General features: G+C 40.7%; 1 protein-coding gene across 2 annotated transcripts in view; it reads right to left on the reverse strand.

The window, feature by feature from the left end:
• LOC132400859 (glutamate receptor ionotropic, kainate 2-like) overlaps positions 1-19949 on the reverse strand; it is a 626396-nt gene that overhangs the window by 180140 nt on the left and 426307 nt on the right. For both annotated transcript variants that reach the window (XM_059982332.1, XM_059982331.1), the window contains 3 exons: positions 14153-14296; positions 10060-10167; positions 8589-8702 (listed from right to left, as the gene is read on the reverse strand). In XM_059982332.1, coding sequence (XP_059838315.1) covers positions 8589-8702; positions 10060-10167; positions 14153-14296 — 366 coding nt within the window. The remainder of the gene's footprint in view (positions 1-8588; positions 8703-10059; positions 10168-14152; positions 14297-19949) is intronic.

Raw genomic sequence — 19949 nt, forward strand, 5'->3', positions numbered from 1 at the left:
ATTTCGGTCCTGTGCAGTAGCCTCTCTCCCACCCCCATTTTAGACAGTAATGCAGCCAGTTCAAATGCTCTCTCCACAGTACATCTGTAGAAATTTGCAAGTGCCTTTGGTGACATACCAAATCTCCTCAAACTCCTAATGAAATATAGCCAGTATCATGTTTCTTTGTAGCTGCATCGATATGTTGGTCTCAGGATATATCCTCAGGGATGTTGCCACCTAGAAACTTGGAATTGGTCACTTGTTCCACATCTGATTCCTTTATGAAGACTGCAGTGTGTTCTCTCATCTTACCCCTTCTGAGGTCTACTATTAATTCTTTGGTCCTACTGACGAGTACAAGGTTGTTTTTGCAGCACTACTCAACTATCTGATATACCTCACTCCTGTACGTCCTCTCGTCACCATCTGAAATTCTGCCAACAATAGTTGTGTTATCAGCAAATTTATAGATGGCATTTGAGCTGTGTCTAGCCACTCAGTCATGGGTGTAAAGAGAGTAGAGCAGTGGGCTAAGTACACATCCCTGATGTGCGCTAGTGTTGATTATCGGTGAGGTGGAAATGTTATTTCCAATCTGCACAGATTGTGGTCCTCCAATTAGGAAACTGAGGATCAAGTTGCAGAGGGAGGTACAGAGGCCCACGTTTTAGAGCTTTTCAAATCAATAGACAATAGACAATAGGTGCAGAAGTAGACCATTCGGCCCCTCGAGTTTGCACCGCCATTCTGAGATCATGGCTGATCATTCACTATCAATACCCAGTCCCTGCCTTGTCCCCATATCCCTTGATTCCCCTATCCATCGGATATCTATCTAGCTCCTTCTTGAAAGCATCCAGAGAATTGGCCTTCACCGTCTTCCGAGGCAGTGCATTCCAGACCCCCACAACTCTCTGGGAGAAGAAGTTTTTCCTCAACTCTGTTTTAAATAACTGACCTCTTATTCTCAATCCATGCCCTCTGGTACTGGACTCTCCCAACATCTGGAACATATTTCCTGCCTCAATCCTATCAAATCCTTTAATTATCTTAAATGTTTCAATCAGATCCCCTCTCAATCTCCTCAATTCCAGTGTGTACAAGCCCAATCTCTCTGCGTAAGACAGCCCTGCCATCCCAGGAATCAACCTAGTGAATCTACGCTGCACTTCCTCAATTGCCAGAATGTCCTTCCTTAAACCTGGAGAACAAAACTGTACACAATATTCCAGGTGTGGTCTCACCAGGGCCCTGTACAAATGCAAAAGGACATCCTTGCTCTTGTACTCAATTCCCCTTGTAATAAAGGCCAACATTCCATTTGCCCTCTTCACTGCCTGTTGCACTTGCTCATTCACCTTCATTGACTGATGAACTAGGACTCCTAGGTCTCTTTGCATTTCTCCCTTACCTAACTCTACACCGTTCAGACAATACTCTGTCCTCTTGTTCCTGGTTCCAAAGTGGATAACTTCACATTTATTCACATTGAATGACATCTGCCAAGTATCTGCCCACTCACCCAGCCTATCCAAGTCTCCCTGTATTCTCCTAACGTCCTCTTCGCATGTCACACTGCCACCCAGTTTAGTATCGTCAGCAAACTTGCTGATATAGTTTTCAATGCCCTCATCTAAATCGTTGACATAAATCGTAAAGAGCTGTGGTCCCAATACAGAGCCCTGTGGTACCCCACTAGTCACCTCCAGCCAGTCCAAGAAACACCCATTCACTGCAACCCTTTGCTTTCTATCTGCCAACCAGTTTTCTATCCATGTTGAAACCCTGCCCCCAATGCCATGAGCTCTGATTTTACTCACCAATCTCCTATGTGGCACCTTATCGAATGCCTTCTGAAAATCTAGGTACACTACATCCACTGGCTTACCCTCGTCTAACATCCTTGTTACACCCTCAAAAAACTCCAACAGATTAGTCAAGCATGATTTGCCCTTGGTAAATCCATGCTGACTCGGCCTAATCCTATTACTGCCATCAAGATATGCCACTATTTCGTCCTTAATAATGGACTCAAGCATCTTCCCCACGACTGACGTTAGGCTAACAGGGCGATAGTTCTCTGTTTTCTCCTTCCCTCCCTTCTTGAAAAGTGGGATAACATTAGCCACTCTCCAATCTTCAGGAACTGATCCTGAATCTAAGGAACATTGGAAAATGATTACCAATGCATCCGCAATTTCCTGAGCCACCTCTTTTAGAACCCTCGGATGCAGACCATCTGGACCCGGGGATTTATTAGCCTTCAGTCCTACCAGTCTACTCATCACAGTTTCTTTCCTAATGTCAATCTGTCTCAATTCCTCTGATATCTTATGACCCTGGCCCGTCCATACATCTGGGAGATTGCTTGTGTCCTCCCTGGTGAAGACAGATCTAAAGTATGCATTAAATTCTGTTGCCATTTCCCTGTTTCCCATAACAATTTCTCCCAATTCATTCTTCAAGGGGCCAACATTGTTCTTAACTATCTTCTTTCTCTTCACATAGCTAAAAAAGCTTTTGCTATCCCCTTTTATATTCCTGGCTAGACTGAGCTCATACCTGATTTTTTCTCTCCGTACTGCTTTTTTAGTTAAGAGCTGCTGTTCCTTAAAACTTTCCCAATCATCTGTATTCCCACTCATCTTAGCCCTGTCATACTCCTTTTTCTTTAATGCTATACAATCTCTGACTTCCTTTGTCAACCACTGTGGTCCCTTCCCCCTCTTTGAATCCTTCCTTCTCATTGGAATGAACTGCATTTGCATCTTTTGTATTATGCACAAGAATATCTGCCACTGCTGATCCACTGTCTTTCCTGCCAGGGCATACGCCCATTTAACTTTGGCCAGCTCATCCCTCATGGCTCTGTAGTCTCCTTTATTTAATTGCAACACTGACACCTCTGATCTGCCCCTATCCCTCTCAAATTGTAGATAAAAACTTATCATGTTATGATCACTACTTCCTAATGGCTCCTTTACTTCAAGATCACTTATCAATTCCTGTTCATTACACATCACCAAGTCCAAAATAGCCTCGTTCCTGGTTGGCTCAAGCACAAGCTGTTCCAAAAATACATCCCTTAGACACTCCACAAACTCCCTATCCTGGGGTCCAGCACCTACCTGATTCTCCCAGTCTACCTGCATGTTGAAATCTCCCATAACGACTGCATTACCTTTAGCACATGCCAATGTTAACTCCCTAATCAACTTGTACCCAATATCCACGCTACTGTTTGGGGGCCTGTACACAACACCCATTAGGGTCTTTTTACCCTTACTGTTCCTCAGCTCAATCCACACAGACTCTACTTCCCCTGTTCCCAAGTCACCCCTTGCTAAGGACTAAATCTCATTCCTCACCAACAGGGCCACCCCACCCCCTCTTTCCATATTTCTGTCTCTACGATAGCACGTATACCCTGGTACACTCAATTCCCAGGCCTGATCCCCTTGCAGCCATGTCTCCGTTATCCCAACAATATCGTAGTTCCCCATTTTCATCTGAGCTTCAAGCTCATCTGTCTTATTTCTGACACTACGCGCATTCAAGTATAGAATTCTTAGCCCATTCCTCCTCTCTTTGCTTAAAACACTGTCTATTGTACCTAACCAGCTCCTTGAACTTCCATCGGGCTAATTTTGATGACCTTCTCAAGATCACCCAAACCTTCTACACATTTAACCCCATGCTCCTTCTGACCAACCCTCTGTACATGTAACTTTTCCAACACATGTTCTGTCTCACCTTTCTCCTTTACACAATTAATATTTGGGAAACGTGTATTCCCCACCTGTCCCTTATCCTTCATCATATCATCTTCTCTCGTATTCTGGATCCCTGCCCCCTGCACATCTAGTTTAAACCCCCCCGAGCAGCACTGGCAAACTTCCCTGCAAGAATGTTAGTAACCCTCCAGTTCAGATGTAGACCGTCCCTTCGAAACAGATCCCAACGTCCCTGGAACAAAGACCAATTATCCAAAAACCTGAACCCTTCCTTCCTGCACCATGCTCTCAGCCTCGTATTAATGTGCATAATCATTATATTCTTCGCCTCACTCGCACGTGGCACAGGTAGCAATCCCGAGATTGTCACCCTGGAGGTCCTGCCTTTCAGCTTCACTCCTGACTCCCTGAACTCTCTAAGCAGGACCCCCTCACTCACCTTACCTACATCATTGGTCCCTACATGGACCACTACATCTGGGTTCATGCCCTCGTTCTCAAGAATAGCCTGCACCCGATCTGAGATGTTCTGGACCCTGGCACCAGGGAGGCAACATATCATCCGAGACTCCCGATCTGCCCCACAAAATCTCCTATCCTCCCCCCTAACTATAGAGTCCCCTAAAACTATCGCTCTCTTCTCTTCCCTCCTCCCCTTTCTAGTTGAGGGTTCAACCTCTGTGCCAGAGGCAGGACCACTACAACTCATTCCTGGTAGGTCATCCCCATCAACAGTATCCAGTACGGTATACTTATTGTTAATGGGAATGGCCGCAGGGGTGCTCTGCTCTCTCTGCCTGCTCCCCCTGCCTCTCTGGACCATCACCCATCTGCCTACTTCTTGGATTTTTGGTGTGACTACCTCCTGATAACTCCTATCTATCTCTGCCTCTGCCTCCCGAATGATCCGTAGTTCATCCAGCTCCCGCTCCAACTCCCTAACTCGGGCTGATAGGAGCTGCAGCTGGACGCACCTTTTGCAGGTGTGGTCATCAGGGACAACTGTGTTGACCCTGACTTCCCACATACTGCATACGGAGCACACCACTGCTCTGACTGTCTCCCCCACACCTGAACTGGATTGATAGAATAAATCAGAACTGTAGGAATGGACAAATCTAACAACTTCAAGTGATGTACTATCCTAATTTAGTTATTTATACATACACACTTACATACTTCCATCATTGCTGGGACAAGATTCCTACTACTTAACAGAACTATGAAAAGGCCATTAAGATGCAATTTAAGATGGCTGCTCTCTAATACCTTCTGAAGGAGTCAGCAACATAATCCAGCTTCAACAATGATTCCCACTGTCCAAGAATAAGCACAGAGTATGATTTGCAAAAGGTGTTGCTTAAGCTAAAGAGGCAATAACCATATGAAAAGTTAAATCCTTGAAATTCCGGCTTCACCATCAATGGTGTTTAGTCCATCAGAAATAAAATTAGGGCCAATGTTATGGCCAAATGGAAACTTCAACACTAGAATCAAATCATCTAGCCTTTAAAGGTGGAAACTGCTGCTGAAGTGGATAGATAGCAGCAGAGGTAAGCCCAGAGTAGGCACATTACAAAGAATAAATCACCAAGTCAAAGAAAAACAACCTGTGCAATACCGTTCCCTCTAAACTGCGCGGGTGCACAGCTGCACAGTAATTGAAATGCTCCCACACACACACTGTATGCTTTCCACTTTATGCATTTTTACATATGAGAAATTTTATTTTATAGAGAAGGATTTTTATTCAGGGCAGAAATATAGAACAAAAACATTGGAGAAACTAATTTCAAAGACATAAATTTCAAATGTTATGCCTGAAATAATCTTTGTTCCTCCACTGCTCCGCATCCTGCGTGGGATTATTTCAGTAAAGTGCACAAGGATGCCTTTATGTGAGCAATTTGAACCCATTGTCTGCTTGATTTAACTGCAACGAATGGCACGTGTTACATTCATGTAGAAGACAAGAAAGTGCCCAAATGTCCGATGAAGTAGAATCCTGCCAACCAGAGAGGGAACTGAAAGGTGGGACATGCAGTGAGAGTAAACAATCTGGAAAAGAATACTGGTACACCTTTCATTGCTGTTCAGTCAATAGATTTCTCATCTCACCATAGGACTGGATCTGCAGCATATAATTTGAGCATAAGGAAATTGGAATATTTCACCCAACCTAAAGTCTCAAGAGATACCCCAGATTTGCTGGCTAATAAGACTTTCCAATCTTCAAGAAAATAGTAAGGAGAGGGGTTCCTGTGAACTCAGTGGAAATAACGTCAGTGAGCTATATCATGGAATGCCATCTACCTATCACATAGTTTACCCTATCATTTGAAGTAACAATGACTCCTGAGGCACTGAGAACCAACAAACCAAATTGTAAGATCAAACAAAAATCAAAAAAAAAACTGCAGAAGCTGCATTCTGTGTACAGGTCCAGATAATAAAAGTGGAACTGTCGAGAAGCTGGATAATATGAGGAACATTTAATGTAAATGGCCACTCATACCATCACAAAGCAATCTGAATTAGCACATTGCATTTAAAGTAACAGCAAATCATAATCTTGGCTTTTAAGTTCTGCATGGATATTCCAATCCCATGCCAGGAGTTCAGACAGAGAGCACAGAAGCCCAGAAGAAATTGTGTAAATATATCTTTTCATTTACATTAATTTCTTGAAAATTTCAGCAACTGCATACTCAGAACATTCCCACAATAAGACTGAAGATAGCATTTATTACTGAGATGTGCTTTTCAGTACTGATTGAAGTTAGTTGTTTTTCCTATAACCACAAAATATCAGCATGGCTAAGGCTTATGTTGTGGACCATATATTTTGAAGAACTGAATACTAATAGCTAACACAGGTTAAATAACATTGAGAGTCTCTCAATAACTTCCACAGGCATACAGCCAGAATTAATTGATTGAGAATGATAACACAAATGATAATGTGCTAACACAAATAAGCCTCCACACAATTTTACCTTTCAAATTAAGTAATAATCCTATTTTGGAACATGCTTTGTTTCTTGACCAAATAAAAAAAACAGGTGAGTTTTTGCATTGTCAGAATCCTCTAATTAAAGTGGCAACAATTTTGCAGTGCACACTTTAATCATTATGAAAGAACAGCAAACACCTTACAGTCAGAATGAGCTTGTGAACATACCTATTTCAGCACATAATAAATGTACAGGTGATTGAACTTGATATTAGGCAATCCAAAGGTTTTGAGAAATGCGTTCAAAAGTGGCTCCTGAAGACTGGATTTACCTTCAGTAGACCCTTTCCATTTTACATCCTTAGAATCTGTTATCTTAACATCAGTTGCCATATTTATAAACAGACTAAACTAAAGCAAATCCTGAAAAATCAGGTAATGCAACTAACAGATCCATGTCTAACCACACAGCTTTGGATAGGTTAGTTTCAGCAACATATATTATTATTGACTGAACAATCTATATTATTAAGCACATGATAGTTTTATATCTATTTTTAACTGGGAAATATGGTCCTGAGTAAACTTCAACCACAGTTTCAGCATTTACCTCATGGCCAAGGTCTTCTTCCTTTTCAAAGACCTGTAATTTGTTAGACTGCATCATTGAGAAACCAACTCCTTCCTAAACCTGCAGACAGCAATAAATTAGGAATCTCAATGTGCTCCAGGTATGAGTTTCGAGTCAGTTATATATTCCCACTGACAGCAGTCAGGTGATTCTACCTCAGAGGAGTAGTCTACCAATGAGCAATAATTCTGGAAGAATATGGATTTCTGGCAGACCTCAAATAACTGCAACCTAATGCACCATCATGTCATGAATATTACAAAAGATAGGATGCTGGAGGAAGGGGTGGATTAAGCTCTCTTTCATAAAGGGAGTTTTATATAGAAGCATGACTGATCCAGCAATACCTGCTGGGATACAGGCAACATAAAACTTCATTGCAGTGGTAACCTTCACTGATACTGATGCAACAGCATAGATAATTAATTATCCTGGAAATTTTTTTATGCACAGCATAATATGCTGTTCTCATATCCTGTTCTGCCACGACTTTGCATCTAGCTTAACTGAGAGATGTGCAACTTATGCACATAATCACTGGAGACACATTATAATGAAAATACAAATCTGTTGGACTTCATTTAGGTCTGACTATTCACTACAGCCCACCTGCATTATATTATAACTGAAAAGAGCAACATATGCGTCAAAGTTTTAAAAGTTTATAATCTACATCTGCTACTACAAAGTTTATAGCCAGAATATTGTTCTAAAAATATTGGCAGAAAATTCATCCATAATTGATTGGATCAAACATGCCAAAATGTGATGCTAATTTCAATGGAATGAATTTTAAAGGTGAAACTCAACGTGCTCATCGTACACAGTGTGTCAGTGCCACCAACAGGGGTGAATGTCCAGCCAGCAGTTGTCAAAATGAGGAAAATGCATGATATTCTTTTAGAAGCATAAAATGCAATCAAAGAGTTTAGAAAGTTATGTTACATACTACTGAGCAACAACAGCCCATTATCTTTGACCTTCTGTATCTCTACCTCTTCTTTTCTCCTCTACATGTGTCACATTTTCCAAATAAATGCTCCTCACTTGCTGATTTGCATTATCTGCTGCTTTGCTTTTACGAAGTTTGAACCTTGTACTTGAAACCTTTGCCTTGTTTTCTCAGAAGTAAATGGTTTCTCAGCAACTAATCATATTATCTAAATGTTCCGTGTGTCTTTAAGGCCTGTGAATTTCAGTTGGAAAATAGCACACAGTCTCTGTTCCTTTTCAGAGCTTTCCACATTAGCATAGCACTATGTCGGAAATGAAAGGAGAGGAACTTTACCAGGATTGTTGTAACAACTAAAGACCGGTTAGATAACGAATCTGTGATATTAGCCGTCTTTCCTTTGCGATTCTCAGTCATGTTCAACCCACTGTTGGTTTCCCAGGTTCCAACCTGTAAAGGAGAGTGACATTATGCAATTATCAAAATAGCCACATCCTCAGATGGCTTTACATTATGAAGTAACCTTCCCCAAGAATTATGACTGAATGTAACAATTATTAGCAATTAACAACAAACTATTCTTTGGGTTGCATTTCTTCTTTAGTTTTTTTCCTCCCCACCCCTATGGAGCTACAGACTCAATAAACTATTATCCAGATATTCCTATTGGAAGCTGGTGAAATGCACCAGCTCAAACCCCTGGCCTTCTTGGGTGATCATTAGACCTAGCAATACCATGTGGCTATAAAACCTGACATAATTCTTTAAAAAAAAAGCAAAGAGAAATCATTGAACAGTGTAGCTTCAATTTTCCCTTGTGAAGCATCAAGAATGAACATGAAAACTGTATTCTGCTTCTTCACCATATAGATTACTTTGTTTCTCCGATCCTGCTGCATTCCAACCAGATATAAATTTTATGAGCAGATGAAAAGTAATAGAGTTCTTCTTTAAAAATACTGATTATAGACCCTGATGAATTCTTAGGGGCTAAACTACATCAGATCTAGGCCTATCTGAAAAAGACATCCTGACTTCACTGCCAGGGTAAATCATACAACAATAAAAGCAGAAAACATGGAAATACCACAGTTAAGGTTAAATAAAAGTAAGAATCTGTTTTGACTCATTTTTATGTTTCCTGAGCAACTTCTTAAGCTTCCTCCATTTCATGCATCTCTGTTCCTTGACACATTTGGCTGCCTCTCCCAAATACAAACCAAACCGGTGAAGACCCTTCCGTTTAGCTCCCAGAATCCCCCACACCAACAATCTGAAATGTATTTGGTGATAATGGTGCTTTTCCACCTGGTGAGAAGTTCACTCTGGCTATGAATGATAATATTTCAAAGTTAGAATTCTCTAACTCATTCTCTCGCTGGTTGGGTGCTCTCTCATTTTGCTAATTCTCCAGGTGTGCATAGTTAACCCAATTTATCAATAGTATAAAATCTGATTAAAGATGAAAACTTTGATTCCATCTTCAATTTTGCTTTAGTCTAATTTTAACTATGGCTTAGCTGGTCAATGGTAATTGTTGGTTCTATTACACAATACCAGAGGCATTTGAATAAGTACAGGTGTCTGAAGAAAATACATTTGCAAGGTATATCCCTGTGCATCAATGCTGTTGAATCATCACTGCATCTCTAAGCAATATCTCAGCTATCAAACTGGTTTTGATTTTCATAAATGCCATTAAGCTGACACACTGTCTGAAAGGGATTATGTTTTTCCATTGTTTTACAATTACCCCGTATTTTCACTTTGTGTTCAGTTTGCTAAGTTTAAAGCAGAACTCAAATACCTTTTCAAGTCCTTCCTCCTTCAAGCTGATCACATCCAAATCAAAATCGGTTCTCAAGCCATTAGAACTATTGAATATAATCCTCCCTGTTAGACCTTCCCAGTGAGCCTAGATAGGAAACAAAAGATAAGCAAAGTAAAGAAAGCATAGGTTCTTTGCAAGATCAGCTGAGCATTTTAATTTGAAATTAGATATATATTTGTCATCATTTATAGCATAGTGTTAATGGACTCTACAGGCTACAAGCGCTGGGCAGTAAAAACAATTTTCCTGGCTCTCCTAGTTATTAACATATTGATTGATGTCACATGAAACTTCTACTCAATTCCTGGAGAATTGCCAACAAAAAATGCAGGTCTCCCAGCAATGAGAGAGTCATTAAGGAGGCAGACAGCAATATTGAAGATTTCTGGATTTCTCATCAGAATTAAGGAACGTGCATCACACTTCAGTTAAAACCAGAGAAAAGTAAACAAGATGCACTTAACATTGTCATGGTAACAATGGTACCAGCTAAAATGCAGCTGCCTGTGATAAGCACAGATAACTTAAGTGCATCTTAAGGGGATTGACAAGCCTGGACAAAATTCAATCATTGATAATAATCATTCTTGAATTTGTTAGACCTAAGAACCATTTTCTTCCCTGAACAGATTTTATATTATCTTTGATATTGGAAAGCTAATAAGATAGTTAAGGACATCCATAGCTAACATGGAAAGACCATAACCTGTTGCTGGAGCACTACCAGATATAAATACACCTAGGTCTTGTGTTCTGCGGTGTACAAGCATTATTGTTTGTAAAGCTTGTAAAGTAGTTTTGCTGTAGGAGGGCTGGAATACCAAGGGGTCCATTAATCAGATGTTTGCATTTCTATAGTGCCTTGTTTGAGAGACAACTTCTCCCTTTTCTCAGTAGAAAATATATGTCAGTAACTCAGGTGAAGTCACTCGGAAACCCCTAGGCTAACAGCTTCTTTAGCTTCAGATTGGGATTTCCCTGCGTCTGTTTTGGGGCAAGTGATCTTGGAAAAATGGAACCTAGCCCTGGAAATGTAAGGTAAAAAGAAGGAACAGCTGCAGACTCAGCCCCTTTCAAAAGGAAGAATGATAAAACCCCATCTCAAAGGCTGCCACGTTTTACCAGGCAACCAGTCTAGACCCAATATACTCCCGGCTATTAGTTATGAAGAGTCTCAGATTTAATTACACCGACATTCCATTACAATGTATCTTCCATCTGTTTTATTCCATAGTTGTTTGTCATAAACACAAGACACATTATACAGGTGCTGGAAATTCAAAGCAACACACACAAAATGCTGGAGGAACTCAGCACATCAGACAGTAACTATAAAGAGCAAATAGCAAACCAACATTTCAGACTGTGACCCATTATCAGGACTGGAAAAAAGGGGGAAGAAACCAGAATAAAAAGCTGGGGAGGGGAGGGGAGGAAGGAATACAAACTAGAAGGTGATAGGTGGGTAAGTATTGTTTTCATCATATTGCTCTTCACTTTTAACTATTTTATTATAACAGGCCATTGCCTGGGGAGGAGGGGCACCTGGGTGATTGCAAAACCATGGAGATGTAAGGACCTTTCTGATTTGCTCAAAAAGTTTACTAACAAATATAGTCCAACATCCATTCAATGATAAGATCAAAAACTTTTTTGAGCAGGACCTCCAGCATAAGTAAGAGATCAACCACAACCAAAGTGATGGAATAACAGAGGCAAGAAGCTAAATGGACAACTCCTTCATCTATTTCATATGGTCATGGACATATTTCAGGCAACTTATGAGAAGACGGCATTGGCCCACACAGTCATAAAATACATGTGGCTCTTCTCATCTAACTGGGCCAAGATTTCAAATTATTATCACTGCAGTGACTCAAGGTCTTCCTCCCCAGGACATGGATAAAGCACCACAGCAGGAGGAAGTCAAAAAGAGGACATACAAGCAGAGAGGAAATAAAGGCTTGAGATTGAAATGCTTATCAACCAAGCAGATGCCTTACTTCACTAGAATTAGCTAACTAGACAATTCAATGACAAAACCAAATGAAACCTTTGAATGAGACGAGGAAATAAGAACTGATCGAACAGGAGTTCAATAAAAATCTATCACCTGCACTGCAGCATCAGCAGTGAACAGTGAAGACCATCAGTGCTATATCATTACAGTGTAGTGCAACACAGGAACAGATCCCTTAGTGTTTCACGTCTGCACTGACCATAGTGGCAATCTAAACCAATCCCATCTTCTGCACATTGTCCTTATCCCTTCATTCCTCTGCCTGCCTGCCTGTCTGTCTAACACTGTTATGCTATCTGCTTCTATTACATCCCCAAGTAATGTGTTCCCAGGCACCCACAATCCTCTATGTAATAGTTCTCTCATACATTTCCTTTAAACTTTGCTTCCCTCACCTTAAATCTATGTCCTCTAGCATTGTGGCACTTTCAGCCAGCAGAAACACTTGTTTCATCAAAAACGCTCATCATTTTGTAAACTTCTGTAAAGTTTCCCTTTGGCCGCTGATGTTCCATCAAAAGCAATCCAAGTTTGTTCGAATTTTCTTACAGCCAATACTCTCCAATTCAGTCAACAATCTGATGAATGTGTTCCGCACCCTCTCCAAAGCATCCATATCCTTCCCCTCTGGCTATCCACCCCATAGGATGATGATAGGAACAGCATATGCATGAATGGATTTCAGGTGAGTAGGGGGTTGCGCAGGTCCAGACCCACACTCTCGACATCCCCTCCTGGATCCAGTGGCACGGTGGGGTCCAAGACGGCTGGGGGAAGTTCTGTTGCAGTGACTGGCCAGACCAAGCTTCGATGCAAGGGATGCCCTTTCCGCGCTTCACGGCACATCTAGCACGTGTTTGCTAGATGGCCGTTGACCCTACAGGAGTGTTCATCCTCCCTTTGACAGGTCTTGTTTTTCGTCCTGCAGGGTGTCTAGCCACCCTCCTCACCAGGCAAGACTGATGAGGGAGCTGGTTTAGTCGCTGACCACCCGACAATGCAACAGGTAGTACTGGGTTACATGGTACCAGTTGCACTCAGACAAGTGATCTCTCCTGATCCTTCCTACAATACAACCAAAAGTGTACGCACTACTCCAAATGTGTCTGAACTAAAGATTTATACAGCTGTAACATGACTTTCCAACACTTATATTCAATATCTGGACTAGGAAGACAGGTATGCTATATATCTTCTGCACCACCCTTTTGACTGAGCTGCTGCTTACAGGGAGCTATATATCCCAAGATCACTCTATACATCAAAGGTTCAAATAATCCTGCCTTTTATTATATATTTTACTCTTGCCTGCTACCTCACACTTTACATTTTCCATCAACAATCCCTTTCTCCCCACATATGTTGATTGAACACCGAATTCCTCCAGCAGACTGATCATTGCTCTGGATTTCAGATTCTGTCATTTCTTGTGTACCCACCTCACATCTGTTCAGATTAAATTTCATTGGCTATTTCTCTGCCCAAATTTCCAGCTGATCTATGTAATTTGACAACCGGTATCCTTTGACAATCTTCCTCACTCTGCAATTCCACTAATTTTTTATGTCATTCACATACTTCTGTCTAAATCATTTTTACATATAACAAGCAGAGGTCCCAACACCTGATCTTACAGAATATCAGTGGTTACAGACCTCCAGTCAAAATAACAACCCTCCAATCACTGCTTCATTCAAGAGATGATAATGTATTATCATACAACAAAGCTTCACCAATTTGTATTCTGTGATGGAAAGTCTGTCCTACAAAGAGAGATTAAACACATTAAGCCTACTCTCTCATGAGTTGAAAAGAATGAGAGCTGGTGTTATGGAACTCACTTTTTATGGGAATTGATCAGGTAGATGCAGGGATGATATACTTAGAATCAAGGGTCACAGTCTCAAAAGAAAAGGTTCAGTGACTGATAATAATAATATTAATAACAATAATAATAATCCTTAAATTTGTGAGATAAAGAAAAACACTTGAAAATACTTTCAATGACATACAAAAATAATTTTCCAAACATCTTACTGTTTGTCGTACCTCTTTAATAAACTTCATGAAACGTCCTCCGAAGCGCCAGGGTTTGTGCCTGTTGCACTGTAATGAACTGACTGTCATCTGTGGGGACTGCTGGACAGCCACAGATACAACGTGGACGGCATCATACACCAAAGCAGCATTTGTCTGAAGTGAGAAACAGAATAGTAAAAGTTAAGCATTAATCTGAAATATCTAGTACAGTTGCTGCAGCACAGCACCACTGACCTGGGTTCAATTCCCAAATCCCGGTGGTTTCTGTTTACGCGTAGAACTTGCACATTCTCCGTGACTATAGATATTTCCTCCATATGCTCTGGATCCCTCCCACATCCCAATGCCATGCAGATTGGTTCGTAACTTGGCCACTGCAAGTTGCCACCAATGGTAGAACCTGGGGCTGTTGATAGGAATGTGGAAAGAATAAAATGGGATTTGTATGACTGGGCATTCAATGATCAGTGCTGAATTGATCAGCTAAGGGCCTTTTCCATGCAGTTTGACTCTTAAGATTCAAATAAAATAAAATTTACAATTCACTAACAGGTTTTATCAGTTAAATTATAGATCATAATGTTGGAAGGCAATACAGAAAAGAGATCAGACCGAAATGCAGTTCTGCTTTTCTAACACGTTTTCTTTCACTTTCCAAAATTCATGACTTATTTTAGTCTTTACTATTTGTGAAAGTAGTGAGCTACCTAAAAAGTGAAATACAGTTTACCTCCTGAGGGTAATCATAAATGTGTCAGCATTTTCATTTTTATAAAGTAGCCTTTTGTTAAGGCATAAATGAAAAACATGTGAAACTGAAAATCATAAAGATTCTTTCTTGGCAGGTCTCATAATTATTTCTTTACTCAGAGCGACCATATATCAGTGTCCGTCTCTGGCTCTCAAAATCCACTTGTAGGAAAAGGCTGCTACAGACTCACATACATTGAGGCTGAAGAGTCAATTTTGATCAGCTTCCCACTTTGTCTTGGCTCTTCAATAGTATGCTTCTGGGCTTTTATATACAGTTTACTTTTGTGGGATAATGGTGAAGTTCTAATTCTCCATTCTGTTCTTTGTTGGACCTTTAGCTTCAATAAGTTATCAGCCCTTCTTACGCCCTGCTTGACCTTTTTGTCTTGTATTCCTCAATCCACTGCTTCAGACAATAGCATTAATCTGTGTGTTTTAAGCAGGTTAATGTATCTACAAAAGTAATAGATTATGAAATTGGATATTAATGTTAATTCTTTTAATCTATGAGAACCAATAAAGGCAAAGCAGTTTTATAGACTGTTCCCGTATTCAATTATGTGATGGCTGATATCTACCCAGTGGCGTATCTAAGGTATGGCAGGTATGGCACGTGCCCTGGGTGCCACTTGAAGGGGGGCACCACTGAGCAGTTTCTATTAAAAGTCAAACAAGCCATCCTTGGATAGTGAAATAGAATTTTCTTCAGTTGTATGATCTGTCTTTGATTATCATGGGTAAGAAGCACTAGGATGGCCTTTTTTCAGAGCATTCTTCACAAAGAAGAAGGAAAGTGAAGCTGAAGGACGGAAGAGACAAAAGTTGGAGGCAGAGGAAGTCAAGAAGTCAAACAAGTTCTTCATGCCCTTCTTTGAAAAGCCCGGAACAAGTAGTTCAACATGTTCCATGGAGTCGCCTGCATCTGCTACAATTTTGTTAGAATCCGAAGGTGGATCAAGTACAAATACATCACAAGCCGAGGAGGAAGTTAAGTCAGATAAATCCGAGTATGATGAGATTAAGAGTGAGGCTGCCACAGAGAACGTGGACATGACAGGAGGGGAAGACAATGGTGGTAGTGGTGATGTTGAGTTTATTGACGAGATTTTACCTGACGAGATTGAACCTGACGACACTGAACCTAGTGAACTGGACGGTGTCAAAGAGCCTCAAACTGTCATACCAGGAGTGATTGAACAGCATGAGATTGGACTTCTGAAGTTCAACAAGGATGCTGGAAAAGCAATTCTGCCTGACGTGTTGAGAACAGAAATAATAAAGCTGGGTTCAAAGTAGTTCCAAAACAGTGAGGGGCCATTCCTACCAACAAATAACCGCTCAATGAACAAAACTTGGTTCAAGAGGAAATTGAGAAATGGTCTTGGTGAGGAAGTGACTCCCTCATGACTGGTCTATTCCCCTTCTAAAAAGTCTGCATTTTGTATCTGTTTTCTCTATTTCCAATTAGACCATCAATCCTCATTGGAGCAGGAAAGAAGATTCAAACAGTGGAAAGCTCTTGAAATGATTATTGCTCATGAAAATGCCAAGATTTATCAGGAATGCTTCACACAGTGGAAAGAAATTTAGCTGGAAACAGAGGAGTCATTGACATAGTATTTCAGTCACAGATTGTGAAGGAAAAGCAGAAGTGGCATGCTATCTTGACGAGAATCCTTCACTGCATAAAATTCCTTGCGACTCAGAACTTGGCTTTGCGAGGACACCGGGAGTCACTTCAGCTAGATGATGACTCCAATGTGGAAAATTTCCTTGGCTTACTGAAACTACTGGCCATCTTTGACCCTGTCATAAAAGAATACCTCATTCATTTGGAAGGTCATCCTGGATCCATGTCTTATCTTTCACTGTGTGTCCAGAATGAATTCTTCCACGTGATGGCATCTACTGTTCACCAAAGTTTACTGGGAAGCATTCGTAAAGCCAAGTACTATGGTCTCAAGTTTGATGACTCCTGATCAGGCACACCGTGAGCAAATGTCCCAAGTAGTAAGGTATGTGGAAGTTGATTTTGAGAGGAAAACAGTCTGTGTTAGAGAGTCCTTCCTTGGTTTTATCCAGATAAGCCAGAAGGATGCTGACAGCTTGGTTGAAGACATCTTGAAACAGGTAGAGAAGGACAAAATGGAGCTAAAAGATTGTCGGTCACAGTGCTATGGCAACGCTGCTATGATGACTGGACACAGAAGTGGTGTTCATCAAAGAATATGTGAGTAAAACAACCTGGCAGTGTTTGTGAATTGCGACAATCACTCACTCAGCTTGGTGCGTGTACATGCAGCCAAGCAGAATACAATGATGGTCACATTTTTTGGAACCATTGAAGCTCTCTACATGCTTTTCTTTTGTTTAACACAGTGTTGGGAAAAACTCAAAAACGCCGTGCCTGTGGTTGTTAAGTCGGAGTCTGAAACCAGATAGAGTGCAAGGACAGAAGCAGTGAAACCTGTCAACAAATACCTTGAGGAGATTCTTCAAGTACTCCAGGACATGATAGACAATGAAAATGAGACCAGTGAAACAAGAAGTGACGCAAGGCAGCTGTACAACTGCATGTTGAGTTACGATTTTCTGATTTTGCTAGGATTTTGGAACGAAGTACTCAATCACATTGACCATTCAAAAGAAGCTGCAGGGTCCTAGCATGAATTACTGCGGTGCTGCCCTGGATTTGAAAGCCCTTCAAGGTAATTTTTATGATGAAAGAGAAATGTTTGTCAGTGAGTCACTCGAAGAAGAAGTCGGTCTCTGTCAAGAATGGAATATTGAAGTTGAAAAACATCAGAGATGAAAGAAACGAATGGTTGATAAGAATTTGAGAGACACTGGGTTAACAGCTAAGGAGGAAATGGAAAAAGTCATGAAGGGAACACTTGACTGTCTTCACATAGAAATGGACGAAAGGTTTGCTCGTTTGCACAACACTGACGCCAAGTTGGGTTCCTTCTCAATGTCGAGGGACTGTGTTATAGCGCCGACAGTAATGACCTAAAGAAGAAGTGCGAACATTTGGGCGAATTGTACAGCTCTGATGTTGAGGGACAGCAGCTATATGAAGAAATTTTGGATTGCAGAATGTTGCTATCAAGGTGGGTCAACATGAAAAAATCAAGACCTGAAGAACTTCCTGAATTTATTGTTCAGTATGGAGATGAGAGCATCTTCCCCAATCTTCACATTGGTATTCAGATAATGCTAACCATCGCAGTTTCCATCGCCAGCTGTGAGAGATCATTCAGAAAGTTAAAACTAATACTTTCATATTTGGGAGCCTCCATGGGTCAAGGCAGACTCTGTGATCTTGCTCTGCTGAGTGTAGAAAGAGAAGAAACTGAAAAAACTGACTTTGATCACATCATCGACCAATTTGCATCAGTGAAAGCAAGGAAGGTGCAGTTATAATATTCATGTAGTGCCATAATTTGTTAATTAAAAGATTAACGAGCTTGACTTGTATTTTTGAGCTGATATTATGGTAAAGTTATCAAAAAGATGGGTGTCAGGTGTTTGGACAGGGGTGCAATTTCAGGGCTTGCTACAGGTGTTATTTTCTGTAGATACGCCCCTGTATCTACCTTAATTTCGTCCACCCTCAGTTGCAAAAAAATCTATGATAATATTACAAATATATTTTTGAGGTCATTGTAAAGAAAGCAAATGTAATGTTAGCATTTATTTTGAGAGGACTAGAATATAAAAGCAAGGATACAATGCTGAGGCTTTATGAAGTATAGATCAGACCACATATGGAGTATTGTGAAGAGGTTTGGGCCTCATATCAAAGGAAGGATGTGCTGGAACTGAAGATGGTTCAAAGGAATGGTCCTGGGAATTAAGGTGTTAATGTATGAGGAGAGTTTGATGGCTTTGGGTCTGTACACCCTGTGGTTTAAGAGAATAAGGGATAACTTCATTGACACCTATTGAATATTGAAAGACCTAGATAGAGTAGAGCTGGAGAGGATTTTCCCATAATGGGATCTAGGACAAGAAGGCATAGCCTTAGAGTAGAAGGATGTCTCTTTAAAACAGAGATGAGGAGGAATTTCTTTAGCCAGAGGGTGGTGAATTTGTGGAATTCATTGCCACGGGTGACTGTGGAGGCCAAGTCATAGTGTATATTTAAAGCAGAGCTCTTGATTAGTAAGCGTGTTAAAGGTTACAGAAGAAGGCAGGAGAATGGAGTTGTGAGGGATAATATACACAAAATATACAGCAGCTGCTGGAAATCTAGAGCAATACACACAGGAGGGATAATGTATCAGCCATGCTGCAATGGTGGAGCAGTGGCGATGGGCCGAATTACTTATTTCTACTCCTAGCTCTAACGGCCTTTTGTTCTTATCAGCAGGATCACAGAAAGGAATCCTGATATAAGTCAGAAATAAAATCATAGTCACATGTACAGCTTGGTGACAGTATTTTTCACATGAATACCTGCTGTTGAGCTACATGAAACTATGAATGCTCTGGAGGTTGGCATGGACTTTGAATGTTAGGTAAGTATTCTGACGGGGTGGCCACAATACTTTAAGATTAAAATTCAGATTTATTTATCACATGTAGAGCGAAACGTAGCGTAAAATGCTTTGTTTGCAAGGATGTTTTGGGAGCCGCCCACAAATGCCAGCATACATTCTGACTCCAACATCGCATGCTTACAATGCTAGGCAGAACACAACAAAATAGAAGATACCCAGCAACATAGCAACAGCAGTATTTTTCACCACAGCATAAATATTGACCCATTTTTCACTGCCAGATCTCAACAACATACAAAAGTTTATTTTCTTTCTTCTCCTCTGTATTCAACAGAACCATCAGTTTGGTGATGGGCCTAGAAATCTGTATCTCATTATGCCAAATGGCAAAATAGGTAGAAATTCACCACAGAACAAACCAGTTTTAAAATCATAACAATTAAAATGGGTTCATACAGTACACCTAACTAGTCAGTGGGACAGATTCTGATTGTGTGGATTAATGTGAAACAAGAGGTACTGAGTTAGTTCTCTGTTGTGTACCTCACAGA

This window comes from Hypanus sabinus, chromosome 10 (assembly GCF_030144855.1).
Source record: "Hypanus sabinus isolate sHypSab1 chromosome 10, sHypSab1.hap1, whole genome shotgun sequence".
In the NCBI taxonomy this organism is placed as follows: Eukaryota; Metazoa; Chordata; class Chondrichthyes; order Myliobatiformes; family Dasyatidae; genus Hypanus; species Hypanus sabinus.